At 41.9% G+C, this 21,073-nt stretch overlaps 1 protein-coding gene across 4 annotated transcripts in view; it reads left to right on the top strand.

Annotated features, from left to right (window-relative positions):
• The window catches only part of ppp3cb (protein phosphatase 3, catalytic subunit, beta isozyme), a 67,964-nt gene that overhangs the window by 3,720 nt on the left and 43,171 nt on the right, over nucleotides 1-21,073 (top strand). Inside the window, exon 1 of one of the 4 annotated variants that reach the window (XM_066669122.1) lies at nucleotides 2,086-2,600. The exons of 1 other annotated variant lie outside the window; for it this stretch is intronic. In XM_066669122.1, coding sequence (XP_066525219.1) covers nucleotides 2,546-2,600 — 55 coding nt within the window. In that variant the 5' untranslated portion in view covers nucleotides 2,086-2,545. Of the gene's footprint in view, nucleotides 1-2,085; nucleotides 2,601-4,069; nucleotides 4,242-21,073 lie in introns of those variants that run through there. 2 more of the 4 variants (XM_066669119.1, XM_066669120.1) reach the window with 2 other exon arrangements.

The following is a 21,073-nucleotide window of genomic DNA, read 5'->3' as shown; positions in this document are numbered from 1 at the left end:
AAGCTGACCTGCAGTTACAGGGAACAGTAGTGTCAACTCTCACCGTCTCTCACACGGTCATCGCCATCAGTATGAAATGGGGCAGTATGGTAGGAGGCAAAAGAGGAAACCACAGTCCATCTGGGAGCATGTCCTGTGGACAGATGAGACCAAAACAGACCTTTTTGGCAAAGCACATCATTGTTCATTATTGAAAACAGGACGTCCAGAGGGACAATGACCCAAAGGGTCACAGTTCACAAAGCACACAGATATGGTATAGAATAAAGTGATGGGGTGTTCTGAAGTGCCCGGCAATGAGACCAGATCTAAACCTCACCTATCCAGTGTCATTAAGTTAAACCCATTAATGCAAATGTATTAACGGTTACAGAACCTACCTGATTTCAGCTACTGTTACCACTGTTTGTGCTTCCAAACATTGCGCTAAGTTGAGGCTATCAATTAGCTAATGTATTGAATTTCTGGAGCTCTGTTTAGAATGATTTTTCATCTGACATTTCTTCTCAGGATGTGTTGTTATTTTAGCGTAAATAAAAGAAATAAACCGGCGAATACAATAGGCATTTATGATTGCACAAATTTCCTGGGCGAAGTGGAATGTCTTCTTTCAGAGGTGCAGGGACCCCAGTATTTTTGCTCATGACTGTGTAGCCCACTAGCCAGCTCTTGGCACTGGGCATGGTGACCTTATGTTCATGTGTAGCTGCATCTCTAGAATGCCCCACTGTAGTAGAATACACTAACACGAAGTGTCCAAAAACTATTGGACATATATTGTACCTAACTTTATCAATGCTTTTGCTACAATCTTCACAACAATGTTCCAGCTCATGACAATAGACAAACAGACCAGTTACACAAAGGCAAAGGAGTGAGCAATACTTCATACACTCCCCATACTCGCTGAACCTGTTTCCTAAAGATATTTTTAGAGAAACAGCGCTGGAGGAGAATGACCGAAGGATCAAGACGGTGGAAAATGTAACGTAACTTAAACATTATTTGCGTTTAACACATCTGTGGCAGTTAACACTCACACACTAGTGGCGATGAGTACACACACACACCTGGAGCAGCGGGCAGCCATCCCAGCACCTGGAAAGCAGTTCAGGGTCATGTGTCTTGCTCAAGGACACCTCACCCACGGATGATGAGGGAGAAGACAGCACTTTTTCTTCACTCCCTCATCCCTAAAATTCCTGCTGGTCCAGAATTAGTCTTGGCTTTACATTATTTTGGATTTGTTAGCATTAAAGGGACACTAGGTAGTATTTCTACCTTAACATTTCAGATTCAAAATTACCGTGATGCTTCCCTGACCTGTAAAATGGAGAACAGAGCCTCTATCATGGCTACTCCAGGTTCAGCACTAAAGAGCCTGCACTAAGTAAGATTTGGAGGAGGGTAGGAAACCACCCCTCCCTCCCTCTACCTCTTCCTTTATTTCAGGACAGTGCTGTAAAATTGAATTACACTCTGTAACTGTAGTGGGAGTGTCGCAGTCACACAGCTACAGGGGCCTGGAGGTTGTGGGTTTGATGGAGTCTTTGAGGAGTTGGTGTGTTCTCCCTGTGTCCGCATGGGTTTCCTCCGGGTACTCCAGTTTCCTCCCACAGTCCAAAAACACATGTTGGTAGGTGGATTGGCGACTCAAAAGTGACCGTAGGTGTGAGTGAATGTGTGAGTTGCCCTGTGAAGGACTAGCGCCCCCTCCAGGGTGTATCCCCGCCTTGCGCACAATGATTCCAGGTAGGCTCTGGACCCACCGTGAACTGGATTAGCGCTTACAGATAATGAATGAATGAATGAATGAACTGTAGTGGGAGCCCAGGAGCAAAAATACCAAAACTTGCCTAGTTACTGAGTTCACATACTGGATGATTGTTGGACGATTAGTTCTGGATCACAAACTCCATTGCTCAAAGAAGTTTTCCAGCTCCACAGTTTAATATCAGGCGCTTTATACACCCCTATAGCCCACGCTTGGGGTTGAGGAATGGTGGCTGATATACCACAGCAGACAACTGAATGTCTTCGATCCACAACTACAATGCACCTCCACTGCTTATAAGGGGTGTCTACAAACATTTGGGCATGCTCGTGTAAAGACGCGAGGAAAGCCCACATCTCGTGCTCCTCCAGCTGATGGCAGCACGAGGCAGCGCGTGTAAGCGCGTGCGTGGGAGTCTCTGCCTTCGCCATGTCGGGGTGGTGCAGTTGAGGAAACCCTGAAGTGAGGGCAAGTGTTCGCTCGACCCCCCCACCCCCCTCCCCTTGTTCTCCTCCTCTTCCTCCAACTCTGTCCATCCACCATCTAGCCATCCATCCATCCTCCTTTATCACTGTCTTTCTCTCCCTCTGCGTGCTTTAAACTGCGCCAGAGCTGCTGCTGCTGCTGTTGTTGCAGCCTCCGTCTTCTTGCCCACTTTACCTCTTCAAGAGAGTGAGCGAGAAAGAGAGAATCAGCGAGTGATGCTGCTGCCCATGCCGAGCCGCAGCAGCTCTCCGTGAGGGAGAACTAGAAGCAGCACCTTCACAGCTCATGAAGATGTCAAACGCAGCCATGGGTCTCAATCCCACAGACAGGGTGATTAAATGTAAGTCACTCTTCCCCCTTTACTTCCTCCCTTTTCTGCATTTCGCATGCCAAGACATTTCTTTTTTCCTCCTCCTCTGCTTTGCTGATTAAAGGTGAACAGGGATACGGACAACAGGTTTGCTTTCTGTGACTTGCACCTTTTCCACCTTAAACAGAGCTGCTGAAGTTGGCGTCCTATTGGATCTTCTTTTTTTTTTTTTTTTTACCACCAGCAGCTTAACTTCTTCGAATACTGAACTTCCAGCCCACGAGGAGCGGACGAAGTTGGCTTTTGATTCGGATTTCACCCGCCGAGTCCTAATTGGAGCTATTCTCAGTCGATAACAAACCACCTAATTTAGTTTTGCTTGAAGCTCTAGGTATTTAATTCAACCTTAAACGGCACAGTATTCACGAACCGTTCCAAATCCATTATTTACAACGTACTAATCGATTAACAATTAGCCTGATTTGATTTGCACTAGCCTTGAACTGGCTTGGTGCAGTTCGGTTCGATTTTCCGTTCCACCTTAAACGCTGCCTGAGTAACTCTGGAACCCGTACAACTTCGTAATATGTATAGCTTCTTTTTTTGCCGTCAACAAGCGGGCTAATTTTATCTGCACGTCTTATTCAGTTCTTCCCTTTCCACCTCAAATGGTGCAGCAGTTACTTTCTGGAGCCATTAAGGTGGAATTGAGAATTCTAAGGAGAAGACAAGTCGACTTTCGTGTATATTCGTGTCGATTTGTTAATCGAGTAAGAAGCTGCACAGGTCCCAGGACATCACTGCTGCACCATTTAAGGTAGAATACAAATAATGTATGAAGCTGAAAAATAAATAATCTTGAGTGTCGTGCCAATTAACCGGGGCGTTAATTGTTCAGATATTCAAATGAGAAGCTGTACAAATGCAACATTTAATGGTAGTACGGAAGAGTTCGAGTAAATAGCTGGTGAATAAGAAGTCTGACTTGTAAATTCCGTGAACTAGCCTGTGTGTTTATTCAATAAAATGTACCGTCAGTAGTCTATTAAGCGTCTGAACTGAACTTTTACGGCTGCACCATTTAAGGTGGAACGGGGGAAAAAATCGGCTTCCCGTTGTCATGGCGAATCCCCGCACGATAAATAACAGTTTTCCGTAAGTACCGGGGCTGTCGCTGGTTGGAGTGCGCTGTCGGGTTGGTTGTCATGGAGATAGTTGGGAGGGGGTTGTGGTTTATTTTTGTACACGAAGACGAAACGTCCCTAAGGGGATGTAACTTAAACATCCATTGTTTATGATTTGTATTTGTTTTCTTTCTGTTGCTGTTTCACTCGGGTTGCTTTGGCTTAAACGTGGCTGGATGGAGGGATGGATAGATGGAGGGAAGCAGCGCGCTTGCGCCTTGCTTTTGAATACGTGTGAGAGAGAAAAGAGAGAGAGAGAGAGGGAAGAGAAAGAGAGCGTGGAGGGAGGAAGAGGGAGAGACAGTGAGGGGCAGACAGTGTGTGTGTGTGTGTAGAGAGAGAGAGAGAGAGAGTGGAGGAAGGGAGAGGGAGAGACAGTGAGGGCGAGACTGTGTGTGTGTGAGGAGAGTGAGAGAGAGATTAGCATCTCGTACCAATGAGATATTTTTTGGCACTTTGACGATGACAGCGAAAGGAAGACTTAAAGGTAGAGCCTGCTTTAAAACCTTATGTTTACGGCTGCTGTTAGCCTCCTGAAGCTAGCTCCGAGTTAAGTCGTGATTTTGTGGCCCGCTTTTAAACCTCATCACCGTAAAGCTCCACGGCTTTAACGCTCCTGCTGCTGCTGCTGTTGTTATTCTGTCTGTAATGTTATTTCTGGGGGCGTTCATACCGCCCAGACACGGATATGAGGACGGAGGCTCGACTGTGGGCTGATGTTGACATTGACTCAATACAGAATACAGATGGCCTGCATCACTGCTGGTTTATTTTGCAGAGCAAACGATATGTCAGTGAGCTATATCTATTGGTTTTGCTGGACGTTAAACCCCACGCTGAACTGTGGGCAGCCTAAAGGATCTTAAAAGCCTTGCTGTGACACATAGAAAAGGCCTTTTATTATGATAAAACATAGCATCACGCCGTAGGAGAGGTTCTCACTTCACTCATGCCGATATCCACAGATGCTTGATTGGACTGTGGATCACATTCAATGTGTTGCATCTCTCCCTGCCCATGTACAGGACGAGGACATGACTTGTAATGCTTAAGTGTGGTCTGGAATATAGGCATGTTATGTGGATGTTCAGTTATTAAGGTATGCAGAGGCATACAGGGAATCCTGTAGTACACAGAGTTATTAAATATAATGTGGCAATATAAAAGTGGATCGTGGCACACATCTGATGTGTTGTGTATCTACGTGGCAGCATATAACGTACAGGGTGATGACACGGATAGTAATGCTTTACCGTAGGTGTCTATATATGTCAGAATTATTAAATGCAATGTAGCTAGTATATTGCAGGTATTGTGGAGAAAACTAGACCTTATCTCACATTGAAGGCTTTGCTTGGATACCTTACCTGGCCATATACAAGATGAGGGCATGGATGGTAATAATTTAATGGCATCTATAATATTTGGACGTATTTTAATCATGTATGTAAGCTATACTGAGATACTCAGTACACACTGTATGACGTTAGAGGCTTGAAAGACAGCTATCAAAAATAATTTGACTACTGTTATGATGAGACATTTTTACCCTATCACTCACCATTATACGCTGGACTGTGGATCAGATATAAGGTGTTGTATACTTACCAGGACAAATATAGAACCAGGGCATGTCTTAAAATGATTAAATGCATTCTGGGATATATTAACAGATATTTATACGTACATACATTGCAGTCTGTAATGTAATTAATGTTAAAAACCCAAGCCATTTAGGACCATTTCCATCAGTCTGCTAATCAATTAAACTGAATACACAAGGTTTTGTTCATGGTCAGTGTAGACATGTATTGTTTAATGATATCAACATATGCCTGCATTATAGACTGCCTATTTATACATACCTGCAGGATATAGGTCATGCTGTAATGAGGACATGGCTGGCTATTTTTTTTTACTGTGATATAGACTTGTGTCCATACCAAAGAGGAAGTTCATATATTCCCAGAATCTGTACTGCACAATTTTAAAGGCTAGATCACTCAAAATGGCCCTGAATGACGTATTTTTGATATCTATTTACATTGAATTGCATCAGAAGATATAGACATATTTGTTCTCTTCTGTAAAGTTACCATTTTGAAGATCTGCAGTGATTTGGACCGTGTACGTGTTTCTTAAAGCAACATTAAGTTAATATTGTGACGTGTGATTAAACTGTGATTGGAAATGTATTTGCTGTGTTTGTGTGTGTGTCCCTGTTGAAGAGCAGTAAGGGTTAAACAAGAATGCAAGAAGTGATTATTTTAAAACGTTAACCTATAAGCCTTGGGCTCTCTGTGATGGAATTGTTTTATTAAGGAAGATGGTGCGGTGTATACCAGAACTGTTGGCAGTCAGTAATGGACAGAATGAGAGCGGGATAGATGGAGAGAAACAGGCAGAGAGAGAGAGAGAGAGAGAGAGAGAGTCTCATTGGGCTCTGCTCTAAATGGGCTATCCCTCATCAAGGGATTGCAGCCGACCAGAATTATTCAGCAGCATATGCTATTCGCCATTAAATAATCATATTATGGCATATGTTTACTGTAAGATCGCCTTAGTAGCAGGTTGTAGCTCAGGGAAGAAGTGTTTGGAGACAACCCCTTTTCACCAGAAATCTGCAGATGTGAGGTGTGTGAAGGGATAGAGACAAGACGAGATGAGTACCAGAAGGAGGAGGTGTGTGTGGGGGGGGGGGGGGGGGGAGGGGGTTCTCAGAGAAATGAAAATGGTGTGAAGTGATGAGGGATTAAGAAAAAACTTAAGAAGATACATCAGATTCACAAGATACAAGCACACTCTTGTTTAATTAGTCAGACAACCTATGTCCAAATCAATCATTTTTAGTGGTTATTATGTTCAGTGTTCCGCATTAGGCAGAGGCAGTGCAGTGCGCCGAGCGCGGCCATCTGTTAACTGCATTAATAACACTATGATGGCATAGTAATTACAGTAACATGCCTGTGTACTTCATGGCATAACATTGCAATGTGCTGCATTGTCTCCGACTGACTGAGCATCCAGATCATGGACATGAAGGAGCCGTCTGTGGAGAAGCGTTTCGGTGAAGAATGAGGAAGTCCATTATTATCTAGCTTTAGCGCTTAGTAGCTTCAACTCAGTCACAGCTAACTTTGCTAATTGTAGTGGAAGCGTTGTTATTTTTTGCAGGAGGCGTATTCATAGCATTCATTTATAATAACTTTGTGCTAGAGATGGCAATATACAAGTCTCAGATGGTTTTGAAGTGTCAACATGAAAGGGACATATACCGCTTTCCCTCATGTGCTGATGTACTACAGAGAAGAAGGATTAGACAGTGCTGAGTTACTTTGCTGAAAAGCCTTCATTTTATTGATTTTAAAGCGTTTTTAAATGTAATAACATATAAATAAGGCTTTTTTATAACGGTTTACGGGTCTGCGTTGGTAGATTTGAACTTACCAGTGCATCCCTAATGAATGATGCGATTTGTTTTTATGTTGGGATGCCAAAAAAAAAGAAACACAAAGAGAAAGAGAGATGTCGACTGCATTTGTCTGTTGATCATGTGTCTTATACGCCTTGTGCTCCTATATTGGCACCTGTGAGCAGCCTGTGGAATAGAGAGCTATGAAGAATGGTGACATTAGAGCATTGCTGAAAAACTGACAGGATGTGTTTGAGAGGGGGAGGCGAAGAGAAGAGTGTGAAAACGTGAGAAAAGCGGAGAGGAAGAGGAGTGGTACAGACGGGGAATTAGGCTTGTGACAGCAGATGGATGGGGATCTATTCAAAAAAGCCATTGAAACATGGCATACCGTGATAAACAGCATCATCACGCATATGTCTCTCACATAGTTGATGTGTTGAGAAGATTCAAGGCTTAGGATTTTCCTGTGACTTTCTTTTACCATCACGTGTTTTAGTAATCAGTCAGTCTACCGATTGTTGGACTGCTAGCTTTGAGAAAGGGCTAATTCAATTGGACTTAAACCTTTATAAGTTTGGAGCTAAGGTTTGTTGACACTGCACATGCTCCCCAGCATCGGACAAAGGAACACTGTCCAGTACCTTTTGGGATAAGTTGGAGTGGTGTTTGTGACCCAGAGTTACTCGTTCACCATCAGTACCTGAGCTCAGTAATGTCCTTGTGGCTGACTGCCATCAAATTCTCACAGAAATCTTTTAACACCTAATGTTAAGCCTTTCCAGAAGAGTAAAGGCTGAGATCGCAGCCTTTTAACTACCCTTTAAAACCCCTTTATCTTAAAAGAAATGAAGTATAATCGAGTAATCATGTCAGCCCTGGTGTCTGATGATTAGAAAGACTGGAGTGGATGAGAGAATAATAGCATAATGCAACCAGTCCTTATAGGATGACGAGTTGACCTTGTATGGCTCATGCTCTAAATGTAATGAAAGCGTCCAACCAGGGGATGGCACATATCTCTGCCTTGTGAAGCGATAGCCGGTAGCCAGTGGATGATGCAATGGCAGGCGGTATATATTGTTTCTGTGCATATAGTGTTAAATGGACCTGTACAGAGTTCGATTTACCCCTGCTGTGCTCACATGGATCTCTGTAACACTGTAATTGAATAGAGTGGCTCTTGCTGTTTGGTAATAACTGTAATGCTGTGGAACAGGATACAGTATTGTTTATGAGGGGAGCCAGTGCAGTGTTATTTGTTGTGCTGTGGGATGATGATGAACAGGAGGAAGTGCTCTCTCTCTCTATCTCTCACACACACACACACACACACACACTCCCACACAGGGATGCATACAATAGTGGAATATACTGTAAATATGTAGTGGTAGTGTCAGTTTTCTTAAACTGACCGCCCATTAATGGCTGCAAAATATATCATTATTGGCCTATGCAGTACTCAGTATTTAGGGTTGACCGATACTTTCAGGAAATGATTCACCAATTGCTTTTACAAGTCGATATTTCCGATACAAGTAGAAGAACATTCGATTGAAGAAAAACACTAGCAATCCATGTTGCATCTGCTAAAGGGGAGGTGTAGTATGTGACATGAATGCACCGGATCGAGGTGTTGGCTGATGCTGGTTGTTTGCAACCTTGTTGATCAGAGACTGCATTTGCAATATATTTTATAATTAACGGACGTGCACGGATGGCCTTTTGGCCTTCGGAAAGCTTTCTATGAATGTGTTACACTTGCAGCTGCACAAATTAAATTCTACAAAAATAAAAAAAACAACATAAATTACAGTTGTTGCAGTGAATGTTCACACACTTGTATAATGGACAAAATCTGCACCTTCACAAATCCATGTGTGAATTCGTGAAATAGGATTTACACACCTTTACATTATCTCACAAGTACATTAAAAAAAAATAGACAATCAGTGAGGATTTGTGATTCGTGCACGTGTAGCACCAGGGCCGGGCACTGTTCAGAGATCAGAGAACCCTTTTGACCAATCAGAGGAGCTCGTTTGGTCGCCTGTCCCTTGACACCAGAGCGAGAGATACAAATGGGGTCTTCCCCCATTCAGCACAACGGCTGGCACCTTGTGTTTTAAAGTATGATTTCTGATAAAGGGAGTGTGTTACTGTTAACAGCATGCGGCACGAACACAAGCCAAAGTTGCTCTTAAGAGTGGGAAAGGCTCAAATGAGTCCTCTGATTGGTCAAAAAATGATCTGATCTCTGAACAGTGCTCACCTCTGTGCTGAGTTGTGTTTGTGGGAGAGAGAATATAATTCCACAAGCTCTGAATAGTTTTCCGCTGTAACAGGTGCTCAGTTGTTTGTTCCAGTTATATCTTCATAGCTGGCACCTATGATTGCAATATGAGCTTCTTAATTAATCACATTGCTTTTTACTGTGGTTTGTCAGACCTGTGAAGTTAATGGACTCCTCTGACTCTGACTCAAACTGAGTGAGTGTTTGGTCTTTCTTTAAATGTTTTTTATTTCTACAAAACTTAACACACAATTACCTCAGCTAACTTCATGATGGTTCCTAACACTGATGTTGACCACAGAGATGTGGCAATACCTAGTACAATATAAGTGTTATGTCCATGTCATGATCCCTTTGTGTCTGGACAATGATTCTTTTCAGAGAGGGTGGCAAATGTGGTCTCTGGAACACAGGATCAATGCGGCTTACTAACACAAACTAAATTCATGATTCATGTAGCTGCGAGGTGCCCATCCCTGGTTCTTAGATTCAGCACACCTGGCTGTATGAATCACAAGCTCATTCAGGCTTTATATTATAAGAGATTGTTCTTTCTAGAACTCAAGCTTTTCAGAAAAACAGAGCTTTTTCCTGGTGCTAACTTCCATCCATCCATCCATTATCTGTAACCGCTTATCCAATTTAGGGTCGCGGGGGGTCCAGAGCCTACCTGGAATCATCGGGCGCAAGGCGGGAATACACCCTGGAGGGGACGCCAGTCCTTCACAGGGCAACACAGACACACACACATTCACACCTACGGACACTTTCGAGTCGCCAATCCACCTGCAACGTGTGTTTTTGGACTGTGGGAGGAAACCGGAGCACCCGGAGGAAACCCACGCGGACACGGGGAGAACACACCACACTCCTCACAGACAGTCACCCGGAGGAAACCCACGCAGACACAGGGAGAACACACCACACTCCTCACAGACAGTCACCCGGAGGAAACCCACGCAGACACAGGGAGAACACACCACACTCCTCACAGACAGTCACCCGGAGCGGGAATCGAATCCACAACCTCCAGGACCCTGGAGCTGTGTGACTGCGACACCTACCTGCTGCGCCACTGTGCTGCCCTCAAAACAAATTAATGTCTAAGAATATTTCAGTACAAAAAAATCCAAAGTGATTTTATTACTGATATATTTATGGTCAGAAATGGCGTTTTCCTATGTTCCTCTGCATATTCAAGTGCTGTATGATAAGACTACTAAGTCCCTGGCTGGAACATAGAAGTAGAAGCATAGCGGGCCATCTAGTATGTGTTTACAACAGTAGCAGACTGCTGATCAAATCTTTTTCAGGTCTGATGCACAACAAACAAGCGGACAGAGGCCCTTTGAGCAGGTGGGTCTTGGTCCGTTTCTAAACTCTCTTGCAGTTCGGATCAAGTATGAATGCAATACAACAAACAGAACTCAGGATGTTATGTCCCAAGACGGAACAGTAATCACGCTTTGCAGAAACTTCACTAGGCAACTCGTGGAAGAGGGTAGGAAGCCCCTCCCCCAACTCCACTGGCACACACTAAAACACCAGAGCTTCCACAAACGGTAGATCAGGGTTTGGTTAGACTTTAAAAATAAGATTTTTTAATGGTAAAATAATGATGCAACGCCGACGTGTTGTTCCGCCAACATTTCTGCCACTTCTTTGGTCACGGGGCACCAAGTTTGCCACCATTGAGCATGTGACATTACACCTCCAAAGGCCTAAAGGTTTTTACACGATTAGCGATTCCTGTCTTTTGACTGCATTATCATGTCAATAATAGCACAGTCTCAATCCACCTTCAGTTAAGACCTGATTATACACCCAGCCTCAGGAGCAGGCTTGAGTTCTGATGTTTCTGAGATGGATCATGGCACGATGAGTTGAAAGCAGGGAAGTAGCTAGAGCTCCATGCCTGGCTTGTGCAATTTCATGCCGATATTGTTGCACTGTCAACAGCCTTTTTTTAAAAGCACGATCCTCCAGTTTCTCCAGAAAAAGGTTCAGGCACGACCCGAGGCTACACTCCGCTAAAAACAAATTCATTGAGTCAGTGCTTCATCCCTGAAACACACCACACATTTTCCACACTCAAACCTTGCCAAACTTGGCTTCTGACTTCACGCCTTGGGTGACTGTATGTTTGTGAATTGTGTTTGGCAGGATGACAACTATGTGACTGTCATAGCTATCGCTGTTTAGAACATACACATTATAAATAATCGGGGGAGCGTCCTTGCAGGGTTCAGTGTTGACATCCAGCTTTTTCAAAGATCTTTTGATTTTGAGTGTCATCTGATAGTAATTCTGATCTGATGTGGCTTTTTAAAAGCTATTAAATAGTATAACGTTTGCTGTCACTCAGCTCCAGGGACCTGAGGTTGTGGGTTTAAGCCCCATTCCGGGTGACTGTCTGTGAGGAGTTTGGTGTGTGGACACGTTGGTAGGTGGATTGGCGACTCAAAAGTGTCCATAGGTGTGAGTGTGTGTCGCCCTGTGAAGGACTGGCGCCCCCTCCTGGGTGTGTTCCTGCCTTGCGCCCAATGATTCCAGGTAGGCTCTGGACCCTGAACTGGATAAGCGCTTACAGACAATGAATGAATGAATAAATAGCATAAACTGTGTTAAATATTAGCTTTAACTTAGTATTATACTTAAGGTATTTGTATAAATGTAGTAGGTTGTGCTCAAACACAAAATACAGGCTGTTGTCACTGTTGAAGGTAACCAGCATCTTCAGCGTAGGCTTGCGTGGATAAAAGGTGCAAATCTAGTTCAGTTTAGAAGCAGGCAAGGCAAGGTGGATTGAAAAGAAAAGAAAGAGAGAGAGAGAGAGAGGCTAATTTTAGCCCCTTTAACACACATAGTGTAGCTGTGAGTTTGGAGTGAGCGGAGTGGGACAGAGCCTTGGCCTAATGAGGCCATGCTATGCAGGAAGTTACCGTGGTCCAACATGTCCCTGTTTTCGACAGAGAAAACAACCCTATTGATTTAAATAGCTGAAAATGTGTGTTGTATCTCCACGTCACTAAAACAACTCTTTTAATAATGAACTTGTTTTGGTGACAGTTGTGCAGTCAAGGTTTTAATTTTGGATGAGATACGGTCGAGTTCATGTCTTTATCAGTGGACCTGAGCCCAGATCGAGTCTTTATTGAGATCTCCACTAAAGCTCAGGGGGAGACGTTTGGAGAATGAGGCCTAAGCCAAGGTCTCCTCTGGCTTTTCTTCTGATCTTATTGTGTTCTCGTTCTTGATTGTTCTGCCTAAGCGGTCGTTTAATTCACACTGAATATGATGTCCACATTTGAATCAGGTCAGTTCAGTGCTTCGCTGTTTCACTGCGTCTGTCTTCAGCCACGTGTCTGCGACTGTGTCTGGCTGTTTTCAGCCTGCTGTCACTCATCCACTGCTCTCTCTGTTTACTGGCTACTTCTCTTCTGTTTTCCAGCATGCCCGCCCCGCTGTGTGTGTGTGAGTGTGTGCAGATGGCTCTTCATGTGTGAGGCGTGCATTAATTGCACGACTTCAAACGGCCCTTTTAAAAATCCCCCCATCAAAAGCATGTGCGGAGCAGCAGCGTTAGCTTCTTTCGATCTGGGTCAAATGTGTGTACGAGCATCAACATGCGATACATACTCTCTCTCTCTCTCTCTCTCTCTCTCACACACACACAGTCTCTCTCTCTCTCTCTCTCTTGCTAACTTCCTGTGTGTCTTTCTCTTTCATGTCTCTCTCTCTCTGTCTCTCTCTCTCTCTATTTCTCTCTGTCATTCTCATACTTCCTGTCTCTCTTCCTCTCTTTTCTGTCTCTTTCTCTCTCTCTCTCTCTCTTTCTTTCTCTCTGTCATTCTCATACTTCCTGTCTTTCTTCCTCTCTTTTCTGTCTCTCTCTCTTTCTCTCTCTATTTCTCTTTCTCTCTGTCATTCTCATACTTACTGTCTCTTCCTCTCTTTTCTGTCTCTTTCTCTCTCTCTCTATTTCTCTTACTCTCTGTCATTCTCATACTTCCTGTCTCTCTCCTTCTCTCTTTCTCTCTCTTAATTCAATTCAATTTTTTAAATTCAGCTTGGCTTTATTGGCATGTTGCCAAAGCATATAAAAAATTAAACTGAACATAATTGTTTTATATATATTTTGAAAAAAAAAAAACAAATAGTTAATTGACTGATTTTTAAGCAAATCATCAGTAATTAATATTAAAGATATAAAAATACAATGAGTAGATCAAATCAATAATAATAATAATAATGACAATCAGATAATCAATCTCTCTCTCTCTCTCTCTCTCTCTCTCTCTCTCTCTCTCTCTCTCTCTCTCTACCACCCTTACGTTTTCTGTCTCCCACTCTCATTCTTCTCACTCTCTCTGCTCTAATTCCTTCACTCCTTTGCTTCTTTTGTCCTGGCGAGTGTTTGGGAGGAAGAAGCAAAGAGTAGCACCAAACCGACCCATTGTGAAGTTGTGCTCAGACACAAACAGCAGTTCTACATTTCCAGGTCCAGACCCAGATGAAGCCCTGTCCCGGTTCTTGTCGTGTGTGGTGTGTTTTGGGTTTTTCTGGTTCTTCAGAAAGAGTGAAGCCTCTGCCCAGTGCACTTTAGATCCACTTCAACAGTCACATGTTTTACTGTAGAGGCATTGAGCCTTTCCCCAGAGTTGCTCTTGTTCCCTGTTCTACACCATCTTCTGTCCTACTTTCCCTCCTACTCACCCTGCACTACACACACACACACACACACACACACACTCTGTGCTCTATAAGGACAGTATAAAGTGGTCTAATATAGATATGCCCCGTACTTTCACCAGCATTCACCAGGAATCGACTCCCATCTAGAGCAGATATGCATTTCCTGCGGTCACATTCTGAAGGAGTTTTTTTTAGCACAGATGATATTAGGACTGCATTATATATGTGTTGCCTTTGAATCCTCTAACCAATCATAATGTTTCTGAGTATTTTGATGTCCTTGTAATCCTGTAAATGTAAAAGGTGTTGGTGAAAAATAACACAACACAGTCTTTAACCATATTTCATTATACATTCACCAACGGTTTTAAAATATTTACAAGTGTGAATTAAGCTATATTATATTGTCAGTTGCTTCTAGTGTGTACACTCGTCACTGGATTATGAACACCTACCTTTTATCTGCACTCACTGTCCATTCTCTCAGGTCCACTCTCAATACAGTATAGCTTTGTAGTTCTGTAATTACAGACTGGAGTCCATCTTTTTTTCTGCATACTTTCATATGCCATTTCCCCCCCCTGCTTTTCAATGTTCAGGACCCCCCACAGAGCAGGTATGATGGGGGTGATGTATCATTCTCAGTGCTGCAGTGACACTGGCGTGGTGGTGGGATCAGTGGATAGTGGATCAGACACAGCACTGATGCTGGAGTTTTTAAACAGTGTCTACTGACTGTCCACCCTGTTAAATACACCGGCATTGTTAGTCCTCTTGGTTCTGGATCACGAACACTGCTCTAACTCATCCCATAGATATTAGATGAAGCACCATTGTTCCAAAGATCACAGTGCTGCTGCTCTACAACTTACCGCATGGTTATTAGGCATCCTCGTTTTCTCAAAGCCATTTTTTATAGTTTAAATAATTGTCTTATATCTGTTCTCCTTGAAATTGTCTCCTGAACAATGAATAACATGGAGATTTTTTTCCAGAAACTAAAGGAATGAAAGATGGTCTCTGACTTTGGCTCAGTGCTGTATTTGTACTTACAGTACAGCTTGCAAAATGCATTGATCCAAATGCATTGTGGATTAGTAAGTGCAATTTTCAAATCACAAGAACTGGAGACCTGTAGATGAACTTGACCAATCAGAAGAAACCAAACAACTCTGTACCCGTGACATCACGAGCATAGGAAGGAAGAAGATGCAATTGAAAGCAATACTCAGTAAGTTTGGTATTTTGGCTCCTGGGCAAAGTTGCAGAGTTTTACAGCACTCTCCTGGAATCAACTTGGGGAAGGGGGGGGGTTTTCTGCCCATTTATTAAGACCAGAGTACACTGACGAATCCAAAGGAACAACAACAAACACAAATGTTCGGTTAGTGTGCCACGACTGTCTGTTCATGTTTGTCCGGAAACGTTTGGTCAAATCTGACATGTTGAATATGTGGTTATTTGTTTTTGGCAAAGTTCGGGCTGTTGGCTATGAATTACGGCATATTTACACTGGTCTGCAATGAATCCCGTCCCATGGGAGCCAATATTGTTATGTCAATATATGTCATTTAATATTGCTGTCCAGTAAAAAACATGTATCTTCCAAAATACCTTCTTAACTTTCAATGGAAGTCAAAAATGTAAAAAATAAATTTCCAAGTAATTTTTGAGCATTTCTATTAGTTCATTCATCATGAAATATTTTACACAGTGTGAAGGACAGCTGCTGTGTTCAAATGATGTAGTCAACTAAAATGGAGATGTTTTTAATTGGAGCGTGCCGATATCCAGATCCGTGTGGAATGGGGCTTGAAACGCAGAGGTTAAGGGAGAGCTGGTATTACTTTGTTTAAAAGCTGATGCATAGTGGACACAGCTGGACTACTCTCTAGAATGCTTACCTCAGCACAGTAAACTACTCCGTTTCAACAATGGCCAAAAGTGGTCTCCATGTAGTGGAAATGGTGTGTTTCGTGTCCCTGGGGTGAGATTTAATTGCAGAGTTCAACTGCTTTAATTGCAGGTGTTCCAGATATTTGCCTTTAAGTGTGCGATACAGCTGCTGCAGTGTGCTGGCACTTCGTTTCCTGCTGACTCATGGAATGGCTTTCGTATTTGTAAAGAGCCCCAGCAGGGGAGAGGGAAATAGCAGGCGAGGCCTAGAACTGCTGAGAGGAACCAGGCTCATGTATTTTGTGGTTGCAGTTGCATTGTTTAATATAAGGATGCACAATATGGTCAGAATGCACCGTGATAATTTGCTGTTGTGATTATAGCTTCAGTTTGATGGTGTAAATGCCTCAGTTAATTCAAACCTTACACCCACGATTCCTCAGAAAGATGATAGCACACAAGGAAAGTGTGCTGTGAGTTTTTAAAGTCTCATTTGCCTATTATTAATGCAGATATCCCAATGACAACCAACAACAAACTACAAGCAGACCTAGAAGGCCCACGAATGGCACATGACAAGGTAAAGGAGCAGAATATCAATACGGTTCCAGCCAGTGCAGAAGGCTTACACTAATGCAGTTGAACAATTGAATACTAAACCTTGCCTTGTACATTATTTGTTGGCGTCATGACTGAATTGAAAACTCTGTAAGGGTCTTTCTAGACAGGCAGGGAACATTAATATTATTTTCCAAAAAATGGCTACAGTGGTAAAAGAAAATGTTAAAAAAATACTCTCTCAGGTATACTGACTGTACAAGAGCGCTTTGTAGTTCTAAACATCTGTTGCTCTGTATATATTTTTGCCCCTCTTAGCCCCCTGTTTGTCATTGGTCAGGATGAGTCACAACCCAAACCATACTTGCTCTGTGGTGGTCCTGACCAATGAAGAACAGGGTGAAAGGTGGCCGTAATTCATAGCCAACAGCCCGAACTTCACCAAACAAAGTGTGTAGAGCAACAGACTGTATGACTTGTTGAATAGAACAGAAAAGTGAGATTTAGAAAGAATATTTCTATTTCTGTACATGGAAATATATTGGGTCTGAAGCATTAAATTCCTAATTTGGCAAAACACTCTTGAGAATGATAATACAGATTCAGAGGTTTCTTATTGGTAAACATGGTAAACATTTTGGCTTGTTGCTGTACTGTGTGTGTTGTAAGGAAATTGCTTTTAGTCACCCTTCTAGCCTACCCAGTAAACATTTAGCTGTTGATTCAACGTTGAAATAACGTAATGACTGTCGTCTAATCAACGTTCTCTTAAGGTTGAAAATGAAAGTTGAAAAGACGTCCAAACACAGACATTGAAGAGACGACTATTAGACGTATTTTGGACGTCCGTTGACGTTATTAATTGGTCCCAAAATAAATTACTTGTATAAAACGCATTTTGGACGTCCACTGACGTTATCAATTGGTCACCACTTGATAACTAACTTATTAAGATGGATTTTGGACGTCCATTGACGTTTAAAATATGTCCTTGACGGACAGACTACTTTTAGACCTATTTTGGACGTACAGGGGCGTTCCTTGTTTACTGGGTATAGAGATATGGATGTGTTTTAGCACGTTTATATCTTTCAGTATTCTAGTATTCAAATACTGAAATAATTATCAGGTATTTGTTACATTGTATAATGAAAACACAAGAAGAATCTAAGCTAGCCAGTAGTTTAGGGAATGTACTGTAAAGTCTGACCGTCTTTGCTTGTATTTAAGTTTAAGAAAGTATATTACGTTATGTGTTGCTCTGATGAAATGAAGTGCCTAGCTGTGTGTGGACTGCCAAGGACACGTTGCTAAGAATGTCAGTGAGGTGGTGCAGCTGTAACTAGGCTAATTACTGTAGCTGGCATTAGACCAAACCAAAAAGAGCAAAAAGGTATTTCACTGCTCTAAATTTGACCTCGGCACACATTAGCGCACATACACATGTACAGCACATGTGTAAACTTTATTCACTGCTGCAGCAGTTAGCTTTAGCGTTAGCGCATTAGCTCCTTCAGCGCAGTTCTGTTACTCAAGTACAGTGACTATAACGTTCACTATAATGTCATTTTTATACTGAATGTTTAGTCTGCTACTACAAGTCCACCCTTTTACACTTAATATATTATGGCTAAGAACTATGATTTGTTAGTCTACTTTAATTTGAAGATGATTATTATCACTACTGGGCTAACTGAATGTCTGTCTGTAAACTCTTATATAGACATAGGTATTATTCAAAAAACACAACTCTTTTAAATAATACACTAGTAAATGAAGCAAGGATACGTCAGATAATCCAAGAAGGATGTTTTGAATGAATTGTGCCAACTGGGGTTTCCAGTAAAAGTGAGACAGATGAGAGATGAGGAAAGACAAGTAGAGCAGAGAAATCAGAGCATGGCACTATTTGAGAAGCATGTGGCTTGGAATAGAAAGAGCACAGCTGAGGTAGATGCGTTAATTCAAACAAGTCGAAGAAAATCATTTTAAATTTGATTATTTATATAGATATATACAGATTTTTATTCACACCTCTTACTTTACACTTTTTTTTTTAACCATGCAAATACAGTGTCAGTATAAACTAGAGCTAAGCTTACTCTGCGACATGCCAAAACGATGGTGTTTATACTGAAGGTCCCCTGCCTGGCCTGGAACAATGGCTGCTAAGCATGGGCACCTTCCTAAATAATGTGTCCTAGAAATAAAGCCAAAAAAGCACTGATCTGGAGGCCACAAACTCACAAACTGTGGGCTGCCCAAGTCAGAAAACATGGGATAAAAAGAGCAATGATGAGGTTAAATGGAGCACAACAAACACAATGGGCATAAAGAAATAAAGGCACTGATTACACATAGAGAAAAGGAAAACAGAGTAAAAAAGAGAATTGATTGAAAATTTCTAAAATCCAGACCTTCTGCTCCTCGATCCTCACTCCTGGACTCTCACACTGAGCTCTCACACTCTTTCTCATTTAAAGAAACAGCCATGTCACCAATGAACACAAATGAGTCTCTTTTTATAGTGTTACTTACTTTTTTACTTGTCATTGGGTGAATTTAAAATGTTAAAACATTAAAAACATATTAATTGGTTGAAACCGTGGAGTTCATTTTGCTGTTCTGTTCATTACACAGTTCATGACGGTTACATAGTGAATTGCATTTACACGTATTTTAAATGTCATTGACTGCCTTAATTAATTTGTTTAGTATTCAATTAATTATTTATTTAATAAACATGCCAAAAATAAGAATAAAATTCAGAGTATGATATTCATCTTTGCCTTATGAGTGCAAATGTCACAGTTTAAAATCTGCACTTTCCAAAGGAGATCTCTGCTTGTTTCAATGAGATGAGAGTTTGAAATGAACTTACAAAACACTAGAAATTCTAGTCCTAGCTTCAACTTCTCATATTTAAAAGAACGTAATGTATTAGGTTTGAATAATGTATCAATGGCACTGATATTATGTCTTTTTTTTTTAAAGGTAAGCATGTGTGCTGAAGTATAAATACTGGAGAGAGTGCGGTGGGCTTGGAGGGGTCAGGGCTTGGCCGTCTCCCCCCCCATGGGTTTAAACAGGTTATCTCTGCACTGCTGGAGCTCCAGTTGTCTGTGAATTGTGACATGAGTCCAGTGTTGCGTGAGAAGCCCTATTGAAATGCAGTTTGATTTGGAACAGTGTTCACAGTAAATTAGCGGACAGTTGGTTGAATAACACGTTCCCAGCACGGCGAACGAATGTGACAGACGTTCCGAATGAATCAGCTGCTGGTGAGGCTCAACTCAGAGCTGAGAAGGGCTGCTGTGTGCAGTAGTGTATTACAGTGTGAGATAGGTGGGGTTTGCCCTTTTGTAGAACATAAGGGTTAACACAGCTGTCACGCAAACAAGTAGGAAACACTGTACTGCTGTTCAGAGTTGTATTTGTGTGTACATATATATATATATATATATATATATAGCATAAAAGCATGAGAATGTGGAATGGGAAAGACGTTTATTACAGGGATTTTGACTCCTGCAGTAAAAGCAAGGGACATTGCTGTGAGAATGTAATTGCATTAGGCCGTGAGACCTTTTGTAAGGGCAGTGATGCAGTGAGAGTTTTTGAATGAATAGTCGGATTAGTGGAACTTAAAAGACACTCCTCTCATCCCAAATATATTTTGACAGAGCTGTGGGATTTATACATCTCTAGCCCACACTTGGCACTGAGTGTGTTGACTTAAGGCTGATGTACAGTGACTCCTTAGCATCCAATTTCATGCTTTTCTATGGTGATTTTAAAAGCTGTTTGTGCACAATTTAATTACTGTGTCCACATTAGCTACAGCTTTAAGTGTCAGAATTCATTTTTCTTTTTTTGCCCAGTAAAAATTTAATGTAGTTTTGGGGAACAACTCTGGAAAACCATTGTTGTACATTTTAAAGGGACATTTAAACTGTTTGTAACTTTAGAGAACAATAATGTACCTGCACAGTACCTTTTGTTATGACAGCGTAGGTTTAAACGTCATTTAACACATGAACATAGTTTGAAATGAACATTTATTTACAATATAAAAACAGACGATATAAATGATACACAGAATGACTCCAGAGAGAGAGAGAGATCAATGAGGTACAGAGGAAGAGTGGGAGGCAAAGAGTATTATGAGAGTGAAGGAGTTGGAGGAAAGACACATGGAACGAGTAAGAAACAGGTAACGAAATGACTGAAGGATTGAGAGAGGAAGAAGAAGAAGAGAGATAAGAGAAATGATACTACGAAATGACTGAATGATATGAGAAACAAAAGAGCGATGTTAGGAACAGTGGGAGTAGGAGAGGAAGAAAGGATGACATGAGGAGGATGAAGCGAGGGAGAGAATGAAGGGGTGAGAGAAACTACAAGAGAAACAGACAGAAGGGAATAAATGAATGGGAAAGTCGGAGAAAGAGTGAAAAACTTAAAG

The sequence above is a fragment of the Hoplias malabaricus genome, chromosome 4, assembly GCF_029633855.1.
Source record: "Hoplias malabaricus isolate fHopMal1 chromosome 4, fHopMal1.hap1, whole genome shotgun sequence".
Taxonomy (NCBI): domain Eukaryota; kingdom Metazoa; phylum Chordata; class Actinopteri; order Characiformes; family Erythrinidae; genus Hoplias; species Hoplias malabaricus.
Note: the sequence above shows the minus strand (reverse complement) of the source record. Positions and strands in the feature narration are given on the sequence as shown.